Source organism: Tyto alba, unplaced genomic scaffold (genome assembly GCF_018691265.1).
Source record: "Tyto alba isolate M040663 unplaced genomic scaffold, T.alba_DEE_v4.0 Super-Scaffold_40, whole genome shotgun sequence".
In the NCBI taxonomy this organism is placed as follows: domain Eukaryota; kingdom Metazoa; phylum Chordata; class Aves; order Strigiformes; family Tytonidae; genus Tyto; species Tyto alba.
In genome coordinates this window covers 21,376,170-21,397,284 of record NW_024881316.1, presented here as the reverse complement: position 1 = coordinate 21,397,284, position 21,115 = coordinate 21,376,170, and the positions used below count along the sequence as shown (strand labels likewise).

The 21,115-nt window shown below is 35.4% G+C and overlaps 1 protein-coding gene across 1 annotated transcript in view; it reads right to left on the bottom strand.

Annotated features, from left to right (window-relative positions):
* The window catches only part of EYS (eyes shut homolog), a 1,055,438-nt gene that overhangs the window by 519,732 nt on the left and 514,591 nt on the right, over positions 1-21,115 (bottom strand). The window contains exons 28-29 of the mRNA XM_033002767.2: positions 1,016-1,187; positions 415-493 (exon numbers count right to left, since the gene is read on the bottom strand). Of these exons, the coding sequence (XP_032858658.1) occupies positions 415-493; positions 1,016-1,187 (251 nt within the window). The remainder of the gene's footprint in view (positions 1-414; positions 494-1,015; positions 1,188-21,115) is intronic.

The window sequence follows — 21,115 nt, the reverse complement described above, 5'->3', positions numbered from 1 at the left end:
AAACACGTCATGCCTACTTTCAGTGTAGAACATTCCACCTTGATGTTTATTTTTCAAATACACAGTTAAACTACAGCAAATGGGGCTCGCAATGCAAATTAGGTAGTTATATCATCCATGCTTAACTGAAGGATAAATGATTTTCAGGTAAAGTTGACTTAGTTTGCTGTGGCTTTTCAGATTTATCATTCACACTTCACCTTTAAACTTCTTTAGACATTCACTCACTTGTCTTTTTTAATGTGGTTTCATGTAAACAACAAATAATGAACTTTTCAGATAGATTTGAAACAACTGAATGTCTGTCGCGCATTTTCAATAAAATGACCTGTTCAGAAGTTGCTTAAATAAAAAAGAGTTTCAAGTGGCATATTACCCTTTCCCCTATAATTAATATAAAATTTGAAGTCTTACATTAATATTTATCTCACATCTTGAGCTGGTCCATCCCAATTCACAAAAGCATTGATATCCATCAATGAGATCTATACATCTGAAATACAAAATAACATTATTCAAATGAAGCTATGTAATTCTAGATTCAGCACTAGTACTATCATTCCATAAATTTCAAATTATTGGTCTGATGTAACCAACTGAAATCCATGGCACTTTTAATTAGTTTTAATAACGGATTTCAAATGTGTATATTATGGGTGCTGAGGGATTTTATAAGGATACTGACTGTCATATTAAAAGACGTCTTCCCCTTTCAACCTGTTGGCATGTAACAGCTAAAGATTCACTTTTAAGTATATTAAACTCCAATTAATCCACATGTACTGAAAACTGGTTTATGCTAATGAACAAAAATGAGAGAATCAGGTAATGTAACAGTATATTACATTAGCTTAAGCAGGCAACATCTGTCATTTCTAAGTGTGCTTGTACTCTTACTTTATGGAAGAACATAATTAAATGTATATTTATCAACCTTCCTATATCATTAAATCTTAAATATTGCTAGTTAAGTATATTATTTTTGAGATAATAATAGTTAAATAAAAATAGCTACCTTCCATGAAGACAAGGATCTGGCAAGCACTCATTAACATTTATCTCACAGTTTGTTCCAATAAAACCTCTCCTACAGTGACATTTATAGGAACTGATGTCATCAATGCAACTTCCGTTGTTGAGGCAAGGAGTAGACATACATTCATCTATATTTACTTCACATCTATCACCTGTGTAAAAAAACAAAAGATATGACTAAGCTTTAAATTCTAAACTCAAACCAACTAACAGCTTATTTTTATCATTATTATTAATAATTCCAGATAAAGGAATTAATTTGCTGCTTCCCATCGGCAGATAGGTGTTCAGTCATGTCAGGACATCAGGGCTCCATCACATGTAACAGTTACTTGGGAAGACAAATGCCATCACTTTGAATGTCAACCCACTTCCTTCTTCTTCCCCAGCTTGTATTGCTGAGCATGACATCATAATGTATGGGAGATCGCTGTGGTCAGTTGGGCTCAGCTGTCCCAGCCGTGTCTCCTCCCAACTCCTTGTGCACCCCCAGCCCACTTGCTGGTGGAGTAGGGTGAGAGGCAGAAAAGGCCTTGGCTCTGTGTAAGTGCTGCTCAGCAGTAACTAAAACATTGATGTGTTATCAACACTGTTTTCAGCACAAATCCAAAACAGCACCATACAAGCTACTATGAAGAAATTCAGGTCTATCCCAGACAAAACTAGTACATGAGAGATAATGCAAGAACTTTCTCCTGATTTTTCAGGTGTGTGGGTCAGAGGAGGTATGGAGGAGGAAAAAAGAGTGCTTAAGACAAAAGGTCCTCCCCTGGAGCAGAGAAAGTGTCCAGAAGCCAGAATTTACACCCGTTCCTCTGGCTCTTCATTTCACAACAAAATGAAAGGCATTTCTTGCCTTTCTGTAATGAGGTATTTACTTAAGTATCACAGTCTCAACTCAAACCCAGATATTTTATACACAAATGTGAAGAATAAATGAAAAGTTTCTATAACCTTTTAACATTCCTATACATCCAACTACTGTCAGCTTTTCAAGTGAATGAATTCATAGTAAGGAAGAAGCACAGAGATACACTACTCTTTGTCTAGTCCATGTGTGAATATACAGCTAAAGATCAGAATCAGGCATTTGCAATAAATCTATTAACATCTTACCAACAGAGTTACTTTCAGATCATGAGGAGTGTTTTTACCTACTGAAGGTCAGTGGGGTAATATTCACATTACTATGAATGTTAGGTATGTAAAAATATTGTACACAATTGAGAAAATTCCTTTTTTTTTCACAATATACTCTCTGTCTCCGAATTGAGTCAAAGAGAACAAAACAACTTTCCAGATTCTGTTTTAAAGCCTGTGGCCTCAGCCCCAGCAGACCCAGAGCTCTGGTGTCACACTCTAGCAGAAAGTGCATGACAGGAGATTTAGCAGGTACCCCCAGGGAAATGGGCTGAGGGGCTGCTGTACAATTTTGTATTTGACCGGACCTTGGCATAGTGGTATTTGTACTGCATTAAGCTATATATTGGTACCAAATAGAAGGCAGTTCAGAAACCTGATTATCCCCATCCCATGGAAGCATTTGGCAAACAGCTCTGATCATTCATTCTCCTTGGACACTCTTGCTCGTTTAGTGTCACACTGTCTGGATCACTGGTGTCTTATTTGATATCACTACATATAAGAACTTAAAAATTTCAGAAATAGATATTTTGTGAACATATTGCCAAAATTTAAATTCAGAAGCAGAGAAGCCAAGTTCATCTGTTTGTTATAGAAGATCTAACCATCAAAGAGGCAATTATTGTAAATCATTATTAGAAAAGATAATTCTTACTCTGCTCTTATCAAAAACATTGCTTCAAAAACATTGGCAGGACAGTAGTACTAGAATATACTTTGAGGTCACTTTACTTGTAACTCTAAAAGTGATTATTTTTCTTGTATCTGAATGATGAGGCCACCTCTATAACATTGTATTTCTATTCTACACCATTATAAAAAACAAGGTAATTCCATGATTGCAAATATTTTGATTTTCTTGGTCCATTTAGCAAAGACTGTGAGTTTTAAAATGTGAAAGTCCCAAGATTAAGTTTTTTGGGTGTTTTTGTAAATTAATAATTCCAATCTTTGTTATCTTAACCAGCTGTATTTTCACTCATTCATGATTTCATTTCTATCTTTCCAATGCTGTTGATTAGAAATGGTATTATCTTCCCATGCAAACAAAAACATCTGTTCCCCTAAGAAGTGTTACTAACTTAAACTTACCAAATTAGTGAGAAAACATATTAATGAAATGGGTAGTATTAATGTACACAGACTGCTGGTGTTTTTTTTGCACAATGCACTCTTAATAAAACTGTATGACTTACTTTTAAAAATTCTCTCTCCTAGTTAATTACACAAGTTACTTAAAGGTTCAAATCTGTATTTTAAGTGTTAAAGGTTTTCAGTTCAAATGTAGTAATTTGTTTCTGATAAGATATATGTGAAAGCAATTCTAATGAAAAATATGTTTTAGTTTTTTATGAATTTTTAAGGCAGATATTTCTGATCTTGAAGTAAGCAAACCCTAGAATAGCTCTGTTCAGCTTTTTATTTTATTATGTAAAATAGTCTGCTTCATAAATAATCCAATGCCATTCATTCCTACTGCTAACTTTCACTGCTACTGTCTTCTGCATAGGTGTAATACATCCACTAAAGGAAATAAACCTGAAATCAAATTACATTCTAGTTTAAAAAATACTATATTTCTAGTAAGATATTTAAATATTAGTTCAGCAATATATCAGTAGCAGATTCCAAAATCACCTAATGAAATTTGATTTGACTATGATCAACCCAGTAGAAGCTTGGCAGAGATACCTCAGTGGCTGCAGCCTTTCATTTGAAGAGGTTGACATATAGTGATACATTGCTTCAGAAAGACAGATTAAGGGTTAAAGTAATCATTGATAATTATTCCATATTCACATGTCCTTCTATTACTACCTCATCTATTAAGAGAGGAAATATCATAGTTCCTTTAGATGATTATCATCTTGTAATTAAATGGATTCTGTTTTACATTCCTGACCTACTCTTATTTATGCTACATTGATCTACTATCTCAGTGTCATTGAATAATTTTTTGCCTGAGCAGCTCAATGAATGCAATGGCAATGCACTGAAAATCTATTACTTGATTGTGGGAAAATAAGACTCAGTGCATAAATTTAATGTGTCAATAAATGATTACAAAAATTATGTTTCAAAAGATGAGACGTACTGGGAAAAACATGTTTTATATCTTTCTTACATTACTAGAAAACATCCTTACAGTTATTACCTTGGAAAGATTTAACAACAGGAATCATTGCAGTAATTTTTTTTTTTTTTAAATGTATTCAGTTACGTACTCAGAATTACCCAGTTGTGGAGACATATTCAAAATGTACATTTTATAAAGAAATTTTCTTTTTCTGTGACTTGTAGACTTAAACTGGTTATGACTTAATATATTTAATAGTCACAATAAAAGAGAACGTGTTAGTAAAATGCCATAGAATTGCAATCAAATCTGCAACAGCTCTTAAAAGAAAACAAAATCAATAGGTTACAAAGTGCCCAAACGCTTGATTGATTTGGAAAAAAAAAGAGTAATGAATTTAGTAAAATTCTGATCAAAGTGACAAATTAGAACTAGTAATACATATTGTTAATGCAAAGAAATTATTCTTTCCTGTATGGTCTCATGTCTTTTGTAAAGGCCTTCATACCTCCTCTTTGACAATCCAATAAAATATTAATAATGAATTAATGAAAAAATAAACCTTCAGAATAACTACATAAATTGGAGAAAGAAACTATCTTTAGTATTCTAAAGAGGGTATGCTTATGTAAGTTTAAAAACCTGTAAAATAATTTTTCTACAAATATGTAATTCTGTGGAAATCACAGTGGGCAGAATGTATCTGCCCATTCCTCAGCTTCTGTGTGGCACTGGAGAGAGCAGAGTTCAGATAATATTGTGTTAGGGAAGTCAGAGTGTAATACATGCCAACTAATTTTCACTATAGTAAAATTAAGCAGCTAGTTTAAGATATATGTCTAAACTCACTAAAATGGATAAAGAGAGAAACAACTTCAAAGAATGACCTGTATCATGTCTTGGACACTACTTACCTTGAATATCCTAGCAGTGGAAATGACTGCATAATTAAATTGAATTAGTAATTTGGACTAGCTTTCTAGCTTCTAGAGGACTAAAATTAGGGAAAATTAAGCCTATTCCTTGTATCATCTGTAAACATAATTATTCATGTAATGCAGCTTGCTCTACGTTTTCTAAATCTATAGGTTTGGTTTGGTTTTTTTTTTTTTTTTTGTGGTGTGCAAAATAGTTTTTGAAATATCAACATTACACTTGAAATAATGTTTCCTTTTTCTTAGCCTCAGTTCTTCCACACATAGAGTTCAGGGAGAAGATATCACAGTAGCCTTACTTTATTTCTGTCCAAATACTGTGAAATCCTGTACATCACCTTTCAAGACAATCTTTGCTTAAGAGAATACTTAATGTCACAATGGGTTTTTAACTTCCAGGTTATCTGAAATACAGGCACAAAAATTCATGAAGTAATGTTCAGGCAGGGAGTAACATCGGAAACTAGAAAAATGCAACTTTATGCTTAGTTTATTTAAAAGCATGTATTATGAGATGAAATTAAGATTAGATTCTGCCAAGAAAGACTGAATGTGATAGAAAGAGAAGAAATATCTTGTAGTGATATCTCCATATTCTGCCCTTACTAAGAAAGCTTTAGCAATATCAGTAGGCAAAATGGACTTTTAGCCCTGCCAAGTTTCAGACATATGTCGAGAGTAAAAGCCCATTTTGTCATTCCCACCCTAAAAGGAATTTGTGAATTTGCTGTGAATACAGACTATAATCATTACAGTAATTGCTGGTACAATAGACTTAAAGGTGGAAACGAATACATGAAACACAGGGAAAATAATTAAATAAAAGAGAACTCAATAAAAATAATGTAATTTTGAAGTATTAGTTCTAACAAAGAAAATAACTTGCTCAATAGTAGGAGCTAGTTTCAGTATTCTTGTCAAAATGCACTAACTCAAAATATTTTTCATCATTTTTCTAAAAAATAATTTACATTCAGATACTAAAATGCCTTCTTTAAACTCAAGACTCATATTTTAATACTGTCTGAACAAATCAGGCCAAATACATCCCTGGCATTAATCCCCTAGCATCACTGGATTAATCCTTTCTGATATGAATAAACATTTTCATTGAAATTATTTCCAACAGCAAAATGTACTAACTTTGTGATTTGTCACATTGTAGACACAAAAAGGCTGGCAATCGTTCATGATGGTAACCTAGAAAGTCTCATTCTCTTCCAATGTGACCGTCATTTAATTTGAAATCTGCCTTCTTTTTCAATCCTTGTTCAAAGTATGAAACACCTTAATAAAAATAATCTTGCCATATTATAACCATTATAATATAATCAAACATTCTGCAAAGTTCATATGAGAGACAGACTATAATACCACAGAACTAGCACTTTACTTAAAGCATTGCCTGCAAATTGTTTCATAGCTCTGACTGTGACAGATGTATTATTGGGCTGATGACACTTCTTGGACCTCTGCTTCACAGATTGTACTTACCATGCTAGAAGTAATGGCTCCATGTGTCAAAGAAAAGGGAAAAGTACCTCACATATCACATTTGGGAAATTATTGATATAGATGGTAACCTGGGGGCTACCCTGCATGTCAGAGTGCTGCAGAAGGCAAGGAAATGCCATAGATGTGAGAAGACAAGAGTATAGAGTAATAATAATGACACTAAGATGAAAAGGAGACAGCTATTCTCCTACTCCTTCAAATTATCCATTTATGGGAAGGATCATTCTGTCTCATACCTTACCAAAGAAGATTCAGCAGCCTTTTCCAATGCCTTTTTTATGTTCAACCCACTTCATTAATTGGGGTGCCTTGACCTTTCCTGGCACTAGCTCATCTGCACAATTTCAAACCTACATCCTAATCTAGGTATTGTCACATCTTCCATCAAAACTTTAATCTTTTCAACTGTAAACCCAAATAAGAAATTACTTCTCTGCCTTCAAGGATTTTTCTCACCAACTTCATATCCAACCTAGAATATCTCCCTCTTCTGATTATTGGGCATTTTTTCTCAGCATTCTGTTAAAAAGATGACTATGTTTTTGCATTTATTTCCTTAGAAACACATCCCCCCAACATCCAACTGAGTTTTTACAAGCTGTAATGTACCTAACAAGCTCAAAAATCAGATACTAGACTAGATACTGTAAGTATTTTGGCAAAGGAAAGGAAGATGTTTGAAATGCAGTGGGTCCTAAAAATATTTATTTTTTGCAAATCCTCCTAGTTTAAAAACTAGAGCTCCTCAGGAGATTTTTTTCTTTCAACGGGTGAATATAAAAACAGGCCATACAACAAGCACCTCTGATTTATGTGTGATCTCAGACGCACAAGCATTGTTAGAAATGCTCTCTTTAAACTTTCATTACACTACTAATAGGAACAACACTGAAGCTTTTCCACATATTTTTGCATTTTACCTATGACTGGTGTGCTCATGCCAAGTTTTATAGTCTATGTAACATACATAATTTATTTTTCTTAAAATAATTCACCTATTCAATGTCATTAAGACAATTTTTGATTAGTTTCTTTATACTGCATGGACATAACTGCAAAACTGTATTTTTTTTAGACAGTAAATAACATTTTTTTACAAGAAAGTTCTGTGATAATCTCTAGACACCCCCCTCTTGGTAAGTAAGCTTGACATTTTCATGACATTTTGTATTTGGATGTTTTTGTGATTATATGTTACATTTCTGAGAGTAGAAATACACCGAGTTTTGAAAATATAATATATATTCTGGTTTGTTTACTTCTTATTAGACTTATAAGAAGACATATTAGAAATTATACATATATATTTTTAAAATATACAAATAAATATATAAATTCTTTATATTCCAAATATAAAATTATTTGATTGTTAGAGCTAAAGAAAAATAATAATTTATAGACCTCTTCAGTTTGTTTGTTTGTTTTGTTGGTTGTTTTTTTTTTTTTTCCTAGGCTACAATAAAGAGATTTGAGTTCTATTTCAGGAGATTAAAGATTCAGGATACTAATTTATGGTGAGTGGCTAGTATGAAAAGAGAAGAAACTGAACAAACACAGAATTTTGTGTAAGAATAAAGTCAAGGAAAAACTACCTGGAAAAGAAAAACTAATACATAGTAAAAAACAAGGGGTTGCTGAGGTACTTGAAATTGGAAGGGAACAGCAAATTATCATGGTATACTAATTTATACATGATACAGAAAAAAAAATATAGGTCCTTCTATGGTAAGTGAAATTTTTATATCCACTTGAAAAGAGCCAAAACTGACAGAAAAAGAGAGATGTCCTTTCAGAATTACTCAGCATCATCCAGTTCTTTTCTTGTTGAAGTCAATTTTAGTACCAACTACCATGATAAGACTATTGACAACTACTTGTGACCATTCTATGAGATGTCATAATAAACAGATGTTAATCAAAATATCAATTAAGAGATTTATCATATGGATGTATAAGATGGACATTAATGTATAACTAATAAGCCAATTATATAGATTAAAAAATATTGTATAGAATAAGTCCAAGGAATAAAAATATTGTTGTTTTAAAAATACACAAAAATACTACAGAACATCTTGCAGAACATAATCAAGTTACAGAAAAAAAATAACTCATTTGTTAAATAATTTCAGCATGGGAGTGTTAAATGCCAAAAGAAATAGAAAGTGAGGTGTAACAATATTTTCTAACATGCCTATGTATCATAGAAATTGTGAATAATAATGGTAATTCTTGTGAAAAATCTTTACATTTGTAGATGAATTACAGGTCCTAGTACCATATGTATATGAGCTTATAGAGGCTTAATTAGTGGGGATGTCTTAAGTCAGAAGTTTTTAAAATCACCATTCATCTAATTGTTGTCCTCATTATTGATATAACTTCAAGAAATATATAACTGTAAACAAATATACATTATCAACAGAAGTTGTGGGAAAAACTAGAATACGATACTTAACACTGGTAGTTATTTACAGCTTCAAAATCTTTATCTGGACAGATATAAAATATGTATTCAAACATGTTCTATCTTCCCATGATCAAGAATGGTAACTGATCATACCGAGCTGACTTTGTGCAGGAAAAAAAAAAAAAACAAAACAATAAAATAACACAGAGCAAAAAATATATCAGCTGAGCTAGCTGGGATCAAAAGCAATGTAAAAGTAAACTGGTATATGGAAAAATAATGTACTAGCATCTCATAATTAAAGCAAAACCAATCTGGGATGAGTGATAGGTGAAAAAAATCAGGTAGTTTACCTATTACAGGAAGATGCAGAAGATACATCTTGAAAAAATATGGTATGAAATATTTTCTACCAGCTATAAATTTATTTCTACAGCTTTTGAAATACCTTCTATAAGAAATACTTTTTCTGAATACACATATATACAAAATCACATTGTAAATAAATGCTTTAGTCTCCTTATAAGACATTTTCCAGCAGAATTTGTCTTTCATCTCCAATAAATTAACTTTGATACAATATGCCCCAATAGTCATATTCTAAAACAACCCTCTTACAAATCTAGAAATATGTTGCTTCTTAAAATGAGTAACTGTCTGCAAAGAACTAATACTCATTTTGTCACAGTGACATTAATCTTGTGAACAGCATAAGGTCCTTTTAACATCATTTTAGTGTAGCCTCATTCAGATTGTTACGAGTAAATAAGCTGTAACCAAGTCTCTTAAGTAAGCTGCATGATAAAGTAGGGCTGATGAGTTTGCTGAGCTTGTTTTTGTTGATTTCATCTTAAGAAAGATTTATTATAGCATAGTGACTAATATCAGAGATTTAGATTTTCTATTTCTATTGTATTTTATGTCAGTAATAGATTTATTTCAGGCAGTTATTTCACTTTCCTTGTATTAAGTCAAGTTAAATTAGTGCTATTGGGACTGCAGAAAATTCTAGTGTTTGCAAACTATTTTGAAGTAAATTTTTTTTCTTTGTTTAGCCAAGGTTTGATTTCCACTCTGAATGGGAAGGGAAAGAGAACTTTACAAGATAAGCTTAGACCACATGAAACAAAGTAATTAAGACAAATACAGATTAATTTGCTTGATCTAAACCTCTGAAGATATTTGTTTATATTAAATATTAATTTGGGATCTTAGACATGCATGCATGGTGTTTGAGAAATGTATCTGCTTATTTAATTTAAAAGTGAATGTAAGAACTAGAGGGATTAAATACAAAATCATCATCTGTATCTTGAACTGTTATTTAGATATCTGAACTCTAGACTGGAGTATGATGAGACCATTAGAAGCAGCAATCTACCTAAGCAAATTAGTTCTTGGCTTATTGGTGTGCCTAATCATACAGAGCATCAGAGCAAACATCAGATCTTTGTGATTTGAACACTTTCTACTAAAAATAATAAAAATTCAAAAATTCTCATTTCTTGTGTCAGGTGAAGGGGAACACACCATATAGAGAATCTAGAATTTAATAGTCTTATTAATGCTTTAACAGTCTAATAGCCAAATTCATCAGTACTGAAAAGCATCAATAATAAAATAGTTACACCAAAAAAAAAACCCAAACATTTCCAGTATTTAACCTTTTCCACTGGTGGTGTGCTCATACTTCAAATGTCCTGGTGTGTCTAAAGTGTAACACCACAGTTTTCTTCCCAGAATTGTAAATAGGGGGTGGAGGGAGAGGCATTGCAAGGATTTGGCAGCATCATGATATATCTTTGTCAGGAGGACTGTGATGTGCCTGGTGGGGGATTTTTTTTCTTCTCTTTGCTTGAAGGAACATGATGTTGATACTTTCTTCTTGGGCTCTGATTGGTTTTCCCTTTATACCTTTCCCTGTCACAGCACCCTTTCTTCACCCAGGCTGCCAGCTGCAGCCTGGCAGTGGATCCCAGCCCCAGGCACACAAAGGGCTATGGTTTGTCAGGCAGTGATGGGGCAGGGGGGTGTCACCTCCCCAGCAGAGCCACTCCCAGAGCTGAAGTTGGAGCACAAGAGGCAGCAGTCACTGACCCTAGTGAAGACGTTAAACCAGCAGCTCCCATCTTAGGCCATGGACAGGCTGAGCCCCTGCACTGCCAGGTCAGCACACAGCTGGGCCTCGTCCTGCTGAGAGCAGACATCATATTTACTGGATTACAAAGTGATAAAATCAAGCTATACTTAGAGTTATCACAGTTTAGAATTATGAATCAGTTCACAGATGAATAAATTTGCAAAAAAAGATGGAGAACAAGATAAACCTGAAGACAATGTAAATAAAATCTATTAATTTATGTCTGAATATTGGAAACATCATGACAAAAATGTCATAGTTGTCAATATTGCCAGAGGAGGTCATATTGTAGCTGGGTAAGCTGCAAATATCAATTCAATATTTATGACATTTTAACTTTGATTTTAAGAACATAGGTTTTAGTGTAAGCAATTATTTTATTAAAATTGAGAAAAACTTTTAAAACTAAAAGATAACTGAAAACTTGTATCTGAGAGACAAATTTCTGAGAAGCAAATTATCAATTTAATTAATGCAGTTCTATATGGAGCAAAGAACTCTATTAGTATGTTGTATTGTATATATAACATATATTTCATAAATTGCTTATATATATTAATAGAAACATACATACATAGTCTTACAGAGAAAAAGCCATATTTTATTCAGTATAGTCACTGTTTATTAGCCATTTTAATTTTAACACTGTAATGTAAAATGGTGTGTAAAAATAAAATAGGGGAAATTTGAGAACTGCACTATGTGGTAAAGGCATCAATAAAAAGATGTTCTAGCATCACTCTAAGATAATGTAAGTATAGCTTTGTGTAAAAAAATACATCACATTTACTTCCTTACCACTCTATAATCTGAATGACTCCAGTATATACCAATACTATGATTATTATTATATATTATTATAGTTTTTTATTTTCTTCTCTATTAGGCATGTTTTGTGTAGTCTGTAATAATCTTAGTTAAAACTGAAGCACTTATGCATTTTTACAGTCAAATGATAATAAAAGTAAAATTCTACTATATAACTGAAAACTCAAATTGTCTTTCTCTTATCGGGGCACAAGGAATCACACTTACTATTAATGAAGTAATGTATTATTCACATTAGAGTTCAAATGTCCCATCAGAAATCAGAACAATACTGTCCTTGGAGGTTTTCCAAGGAGATTAGCCCTGAGCAGCCTAGTGTGTCCCCATAGCTAACTGATGTCAGCAAGAGGTTGGACTAGAGAGGTCACAAGGTCCCCTCCAGCCTGAACTATTCTGATTCAAGAATTAAATTTCCCCAGGTAGCTTGACCTGGTAGCCTGGTTACTGGCAAAATGCATGGGATCAAAAGTATGCAATGGGTGCACAGAGGCAAATGACAATGCAACAAAATTTGATCATGGTTATGTGCAAAATTAACTTGTGAATAACATGTATTTCATCATAGCCTAATAATTTTCAAAATTCTTATGCTATTTAATAACACTCTGGTCAAGTTCAACCTCCCACAAAAAATCCCAAAAGAAAGTATAAAAAAAAAAAGTAGAAAAAGTAGGCTGCTTTTTTTTTTTTTTTTTTTTTTTTTCCATTTAGTTTTATAATAATCACACACTGAGATTCTGTGCAGGAAAACAGGAAGTACAAACACTAGGCCATAATCTTAATAACTGGAAATAATCTTAATTACTGGTGAGAAAATGTATTATTTAGAATACAGGTATGCATTGGGTGACATATTTAGGCACTAATGTATGGTTCATTTAATTACTTTAACACAACACCTTCACTACTTGTTTCAAATGAGAACTTGGCAACTTAGAACAGTACTTTAGACTGACTGCTGGGAAATAAACCAGATTCAAGTCATGTAATCAGTGAGACCCAGAGAGTTGTCCCATACATTTTTCCACTACAAACTAGGAAAAAAAAAAAAAAAAACAAAAAACCAATAGAAATTCTAAAAAACCTACTAGATTCTTAGTATGAAAGGTCAACCCATTCTACTTTAGTGAACAAAATACTCTTCATGAAGTCATCTACTTCTCTGAATCCTGTTAAGGATAAAAGACAGAGATTGCTGGCAGAGGTAGCTACAGAGAACAAAAAAAAAATCCATGATGCTACCATGGTCACACTTTTCAGAAATAAGAAGCACAGCATTATAGTAACTGTTCCAACACATTGCCTGTTGACCTCTGTGAAGTGAAACCATCACTCAGTAGTCATTGCTTTAGATATTTACTGCTGTCACAGACTGGAATATCCACAGGTTTTTAAGTGATGAATTACATGTTTTTATCTAACTAGTTCCCAGGCATAAATTTTTGAGTGCATAGCAAAAATCTACACCATCAGAAATAGCTATTAAAATATTATTTCATTTGTAGCATGTTTTAGAAATACTACAATAATTTAATATAAAAGATTTAGACATTAAGTACATTTACAACTTACACAAAGATCAAAGAAATATCACAGAATCATAGAAGAATAGACAGGCATTATGATGCATAATCTTACTCTGTGGAGTTCTCTCATTAAAACTGCTTAACAGTTCCTTTGTCACAGTATTTGTAGCAGAGCAATTTGTGTGGAAATGGAGATTTTAATCCCCTGGGCCATGGTAACTGTTACAGAATAGGAACTCCTTTAAAACATGCACAGAGGCATACTTGAATATATTCAAAGACGCCTCCAAATTTACACTTGCTGAAAAGTAGAGAGACTTTCCTAGCTAGCAGTAACAGCTAGGAAACATCTCTAACAGTTGCACCAGGGCTTTCTCAGATTTGTTGTAAGTATAGTGTGAAGCACTGATTCTGGCTCTGGAAGCCCTAGATAATTTAAATTCTCACCTAATAGTTTACCATAATAGATAAGTTCTAGATATAATCACTTGAACACAAACTCTCAAATGTTCTCACTGGATAGTCCTATCCCTGAATTCTGCATTTCAAACAGCAAAAAAAAATCTTCAGGGAAGGTTTCTACATGTGCTTTATCCTGAAACACAGATCTAATAGATCATATTTATGTTATCAATTTCAGTTGCTACCTGTTTAGCTGGAGATTGTCTCAGTTTTATTAAATGTTCCTGTTCTGTTAAATACTATGTGTGTGTCCTAAGAAAGATACTTAGGACGTATATATATAATATCATGATAAAAACCATAAGGCATACCACAGAACTTCACAGCAGCACTTCTACAACTAGGATACAACATTTAACAGTGATTTTATTCTTGCAAGACATGGTTTCCTGGACAAAGGGATTATTGTTACTATGATTACTTTGATTGCCACTTTGTGGCAATAAGACAGAAATAACAATAATGGTGCTAATATTCTAGGAGGAATTGGCAAAATCTGTTACTTTCAGAGTGGTAACCAGCCTTTCTGTGAAATCCACAAGGCAAGTCGGATACTGGAGGACTTTAGGAACTTGAAAACTGAGGAAAAACCTATCAGTACATGTCTAGGTAGCATAATGAAGTACAGTGTTAGAGTCCTAAGAAAAATGTTCAATGCAGTAGCTCTGGAAGCCCAGAGGACTTTAGTCATGTGAGTATGGCATTGCATCTGGCTTTACTGCCATGCCTCTAAGGAGAACTAATTAATCTGGGGCTGATATCAGTCATGCATCTAATTTTTTTTTTTTTTTTGGCCATTCAATCTAGCTTGCAAATTTTGAACTGTGATGTATAGTATGCTTGCTGCTGTCAGCTGTATGAGCTGTATGATCACCTTCCTCCATTTTCACTAATAAATTAAAAAACTGTTCTCAAACATTTCCACGTCTGCTTGATATGGGGCAGGAATGTTTCACATAAGCTGACAGAATTCACGGATGGCTAACCTACTGGATATTTTATATTGAAAATATTTCTTCTGTTTTTTTTTTTGTGGTTTGGGTTTTGTTGTTTTGTTTTGTTTTTTTTTTTTTTTTTTTTGGTTGTTGTTGTTGCTTGTTTGTTTGTTTGTTTATTTAGTATAAATCATTAATATTAAACAGACCAGCTACAGAAAGAGAATGTGGGAAAGGAGGCACCACCATATTATTACATTTTGTGCAAGAATTATCTTCAAGATTTTGTTCTAGTCAAAATGGAGTGATGTCTACAAAAAGAAGCAGAAGTTATTTGAAAGTCTTTATTTTTTTTTTTTTGCATTTAATAACCTCTATGAAGGTGCAGGAAACTTGGAGAAAAGTCTGTGAGAATCAAATTGAGATTTTCTCCCAAACCATGATGCCACTTGAGACAATGGGTACAATAGGAAATGGATGTAAATCCTAACATGTAGATTACTGCATGAACAGTGTTCTTTCTATCATTGTAATGCGGTGTCTTCTACATTGATGCTATTCATAAATAACTACAATCCATTAATATCATGCTTTTTCTTTTCAGTAGTAAAAAATAAGAAGCAGAGCTAGTTTTATTCCTATATTAATGACTCCTATAAATCCAGAAAAATAAGTTGGTCCTGTTTGAAGATAAATGCCAATTAACTGTACAACACATTGGTGAAATCACCTTAGAGCTGCTATACTAAATACATTCAAATTAGACAGTAATGAGCATGAAGAACAAACACTTCACATTTAGGCATTCTTTGCCAAAAGACAAGGATTTTTCTCCCTAAAGACACGGATCTGTAACCCAAAACAATTATGTTTTACTAAACAAGGGGAGTGTATTGTCATCCAAGTTACTAATCACCAAGTTTAATTTGTATACACAGTGAGAGTTGCTGTTGCCAAACACTCATTACACTCATTATGAATGGACTGTAGCATTGTATATTTTGAGCATAATCTGTACAAAAAATTAGGTAGTTACTGACTTTGTCTCCTTAAGGACCAGAGACTTTTCATGCACTATAGAGACCTTTATTTCTTACAAATAGGATTCTTAGCTGTTCAGTAACTTCAATGTTTTGAAACTATAAATATATTTCTCTTGCTTTCTAGTTGGAGGTCACTGCTATATATCATAGTAACCTTTACAGACCACATAAAATATATATTTCCTCAAAGAAGAAGAGATGTACTGGATTTCTTCTCCTGTTGCTGAAGCTGTAAATATAACATTTGGAATAAAACTATTAAAAGGTCACATCCAAATATTGAACTTGGGTAACAAAAGTTAGTCACATTAATATAACTTGGTTTCTATTGTGCCATACAGAACACTGGACCAAACACAAATTGTTGTATTCATTTCCTGCAATTGAGTAACCTAAGGGCTGCATCTGAGGATGCTGAGAAAGCTGTTTTACATCCTTGGAAGGCTGCTTTCTATCATTTCTGAAAGGCCATGGAAATTGGGGAATGTCCCCAGTGACTAGGAAAGGCAAACACTGAAGTTATTTTCCCAAAAATGCCAAAAGGATGTCTGGGTAACTACAGGCCAGTAAGCCTCACTTTAGTCCCTGGGAAAATCATGGAGTGAATCCTCTTAGAAGCCATTTCTAGGCAATGGGAGGAGGAAATGTTGACTGGGGACAGACAGCATAGGTTGAGAGCAGCCCTGTGGAGAAGGACTTGGGGTACTCATTGTTGAAAAGCTGGACATGAGCCAGCAATGTGCACTTACAGCCCAGAAAGCTAAATGTATCCTGGGCTGCATCAAAAGAAGTGTGGTCAGCAGGTTGGGGGCAGTGGTTCTGTCCATCTACTCTACTCCGGTGAGACCTCACCTGGAGTACTGCATCCAGCTCTGGATCCCTCAACACAGCAAAGACATGGACCTGTTGGAGTGGGTCCAGAGGAGGGCCACAAAAATGATCAAAAGGATGGAACACCTCTCCTATGAAGAAAGACAGAGAGAGTTGGGAACGTTTAGCCTGGAGAAGAGAAGGCTCTGGGGAGACCTTATTTCAGCCTTTCAGTACTTAAAGGGGGCTTATAAGAAAGATGCGTACAGACTTTTTAGTGGGGCCTGATGTGACAGGACAAGGGGTAATGGCTTTAAACTAAAAAAGAGAAGATTCAGACTAGAGATAAGGAAGAAAGTTTTTACAGTGAGGGTGGTGAAACACTGACACAGGTTGCCCAAAGAGGTGGTAGATGCCCCATCCCTAGAAACATTCAAGGTCAGGTTGGACAGAGCTCTGAGGAACTCATTGAAGGGATGTGACTAGATAACCTTTAAAGATCCCCTCCAACCCAAACTATTCTATGATTCTATAGTTTTATCAAGGGAAAATAATACCTGAACAGCCTGATTGCCTTTTATGATGAAATGACTAGGTTTGTGGTAGAACAGTTGGCAGTGGATGTCACTTATCTTGATTTTAGCATGGCTTTGACACTGTCTACCACAATATTCCTGTACCCAAGTTAGGGTGTTAGAGTCTGGAAGGGTGGACAACTGGATGGTTAAAACTCTGTCTGTCTGGTTGTGCTCAGAGGGTTGTGGTTAATGGACCATACTCTACCAGGAGGCTTGCTGAAAGAGGAGTACTCTCAACTTTGCCAATAGGCTCAGAAAACCGTGAGTCTTGAGGCTAGCCTTTAGTAGTAAACCCTGAAAATAAGGCAACTCTTCCATGTCTTTTGTCACTAGGTTCCCCTCCCCACTGAGAACCAGGCCCGCTTTTTTATTTGCCTTCCTTTTGCTGCCAATGTACATATAGAAGGCCTTATTGTGTCTTTGCATATCCTTCTCTATTCTCAGCTCTATCTGAGTTTTTCCTTTCCTAATTTCAATTCTGCACACCTTGTCAATGGCTTCATATGGCTCTTAAGTAGCTCATTGGTTCTCCTTCCAGTAAATGTATGCTTGTTTTCTTCACCTGACCTCAGCCAGGTGTTTCCTATTTATCATTACCAGCTATCTGCCATGCCTTCTTGACTACTCTCTTCCTCGAATAAGGATGAGCAGTAATTGGAACTGTCATGGTTTAAGCTCAGAGGACAACAGAGTACCACACAGCCTCTCACTCCCCTCTTGCCCCATCAGTGCTGGGAAGGACAAAATAAAGCAAAAGATTCAGAAATTGAGATAATGACAGGGAGGGGTGGCCCAACCATTACAGTCACAGGCAAAAGACAGACTTATTAGGAGAAGAAAAAAAAATAAATTTAATACAGACACTAACAACATCAACACTTAACAGATAGAGTAGGACAGTGAGAAACATTACCACATCTTGAAAATACCTTGCCCCCACCCATCCCTTCTTCCTGGGCTCAGCTTTGCTCCTAGTATCTCTACCTCCTCCCCTCAGCAGTGCAGGTGGCAGGAAATGGGGGGTGCAGTCAGTGCTGCCGCTTCTTCCTCATAACTCCAACTCCTCCTGCCAGGTTCCCCTTCTTAAATACGCTGTAACATAGAGGCAGCTGATTGGCTCGGCCTTGGTGCAGATGTGAAGCTGACTTGGAGCTGGGGGAACTTCAAGAAGCTTCTCACAGAGGACCACCACTGTAGCTGCCTCCTCTGCTACCAAAATCCCCCACCACCCACACAAACCCAGCACAGGAGCAAAGCTGCTACCAGACTAAGATTTAATTGGTTAAAGTATATCTTAAGGCTTTAGTTAGTAAACAGTTCCACTGAGAGGAAAAAGAACGTTTATGTCCTAACCTTGGCTTTCAGGAGAGGGAACAAGCAGTCTGGACTTGACACTTCAAGCTAAATACTTGATGAGGTTACACCTTCTATGTTCTTTCTGGTCCGGGAAATGTTTGCTGAATAGTGTTGAAGCTCAACAGGTACAGCAAAAGTGCCCCCTCCTTTCCTTACAAATCAGGCTAACTTACATCATGGACATTATAGCACTTCTCAGGAAAATGTATAAAGTAAATTTGCCCCTTCCTGATGGTGTGTCACTGAACCTAAAATTCCCCAAACTTATGTGAATGCTCTAACAACCAAACTAAAAGGCAGACACCAGTACCTCCACATTTAGTAGAGAAATCCAGTTCTGACAGATATGTTAATTTTGTTCCTGTCATGCCAGTCAGTTTTGGCATCTCTTGATATGCAAGCTACATCCTGCTTTGTTATCTCTGGAAGCGTACCATGGGATTCCTCCCCTCTGCCTCTAAATGAATAGTCCCTTCTGTTAGTGGTGTAGTTCCTCTTCTCCCTCTGGATATCAATAGCAAGGAATACAGAGGTTTGAGGAGTGCAGATGCAATCACTACCAGGGTCAGCTGGCAGTATGAAGCTGTAGAAGTAGCTGTGGAGGTCAAGTGGTAAAGGAAACCTCTCCTTTTTCATTGATTAGACCTTGTGGGACTTTTTTGTTAGGTCAGACCATCCAAAAAGCAGAGCAGAGTTTTCATTGTTACGTAGACAAGATGAACATCAGGTTCTGAGGCCCTGGATAAGGAAGACTGGGACTCAGAGCTGGCATTAAAATACAAGCTGTGTTATTTGAGACAAGGTTCTGACTTGGTTTAACATACAACTTAAGTACCTCCTTATCCAAAGGTCAATTTGTGCTGATCTCATGGAGAAGATAAGACTCTAAGAGTAGACCTGAGATTAAGAGAACAGATATTTAGAATTAAGAAATAATTACTGCTCTGCAGAAATGATAACTGAACATTCACAGCAAAAAGTGATTTCATGGTAGTAATTTTTAGGCATCTTTTGGATCAGATGTCCAATAATTGACAGTTTGAATCAGAATTTTGAATTTATACATCTCAGTTTAATACACATCCTATTTTAGCCACTAAAATCTTACTATGAGTATTGGATGGAGGTATCGAGGTGTTGGCAGGGGTTGGGGTGGGACCTTCAAGACGGCTCCTGGGAGAAGAGACCAGTGGCTGCCTCATGCCAGAAACAGACAGTTCCAGCTGGTTCCAATGGACTCACTGTGACACACAGCTGAGCCTCTCAGCCAAGATGATGACACATCTGTAAAAACGTATTTAAGAAAGAACAAAACACTGCACAGGCAAAGTGAGAAGGGAGAAAGTGAGAAACAATCCTGTGAGCACCAAGGTCAGGAAAGGAGGGAGAAAAGGTGCTCCAGGCACCCAAGCAGAGATTTCTTTGCAGCCTATGGAGGAGCTGACGGTGGAGTGGGTATTCCCACGCAACTTATGGAAAGCACTCACAACACAAGCAGATATCCACTCTACAGCCCATGGAGGACCTCATACTAGAGCAGGTGATTATTTCCTAAAGGAACCATTCTATGATGAACTGTGGCTAGTGGAGAGCTCATGCTGATGCAGGTAAATCTTGAAGGACTACAGCCCAGGGAGAGGACCCATGCAGGAGCAGGGGAAAAGCATGAGGAGGATGGAGCAGCAGACAGGAGCTGTTACGGATTGACCACAATGTTCCATTCCCCATCTCCTTGTGCCACTTGAGGAGGGAAGGTAGAGGAGTTGGGAATGAAGTTGAGCCAGTGAAGGCTGGGGTGGGGCAGGGAGGAAGGAGGGAAAGTGTTGCTTTATTTTGTCCTTGTTTCTTACCATCCAAAGTGCTATTTTAATTAGCAATAAAATATATTAATTTTTCCCAAGTCAAGTCTCTTTTGCCCACGGTGGTAACTGGTAAATGATCTCCCTGTGCTTATCTTGACCCATGAGTTTTTTCATCTTTATATTCTTCTAGTGTCCTGTTGATGAGGGGGACTGAGAGAGTGGGGTGGTGAGCACCTGACAGCTGGCCAAGGTCAAGCCAATACATTTTAGGAAAAAACCTTTAACCTTTGCAAGAGATCTTAGAATTATTTAGTTAACCTCAAACAAATAAAATCAGAAAATAATTACCAAGAATTACTTTAGAATTATCAAGTCTGTCAATGAAGGCAGTAATGACTTGGTAATCCTAGAATCCTTTCATCACATGAAGCTATTAGGAATTATCAAACAAAATTCTACAGTCAAAAAACTTGTATTCTTATTAAACTCATTTTGCAGCAGACTTGATGACCCAGACACT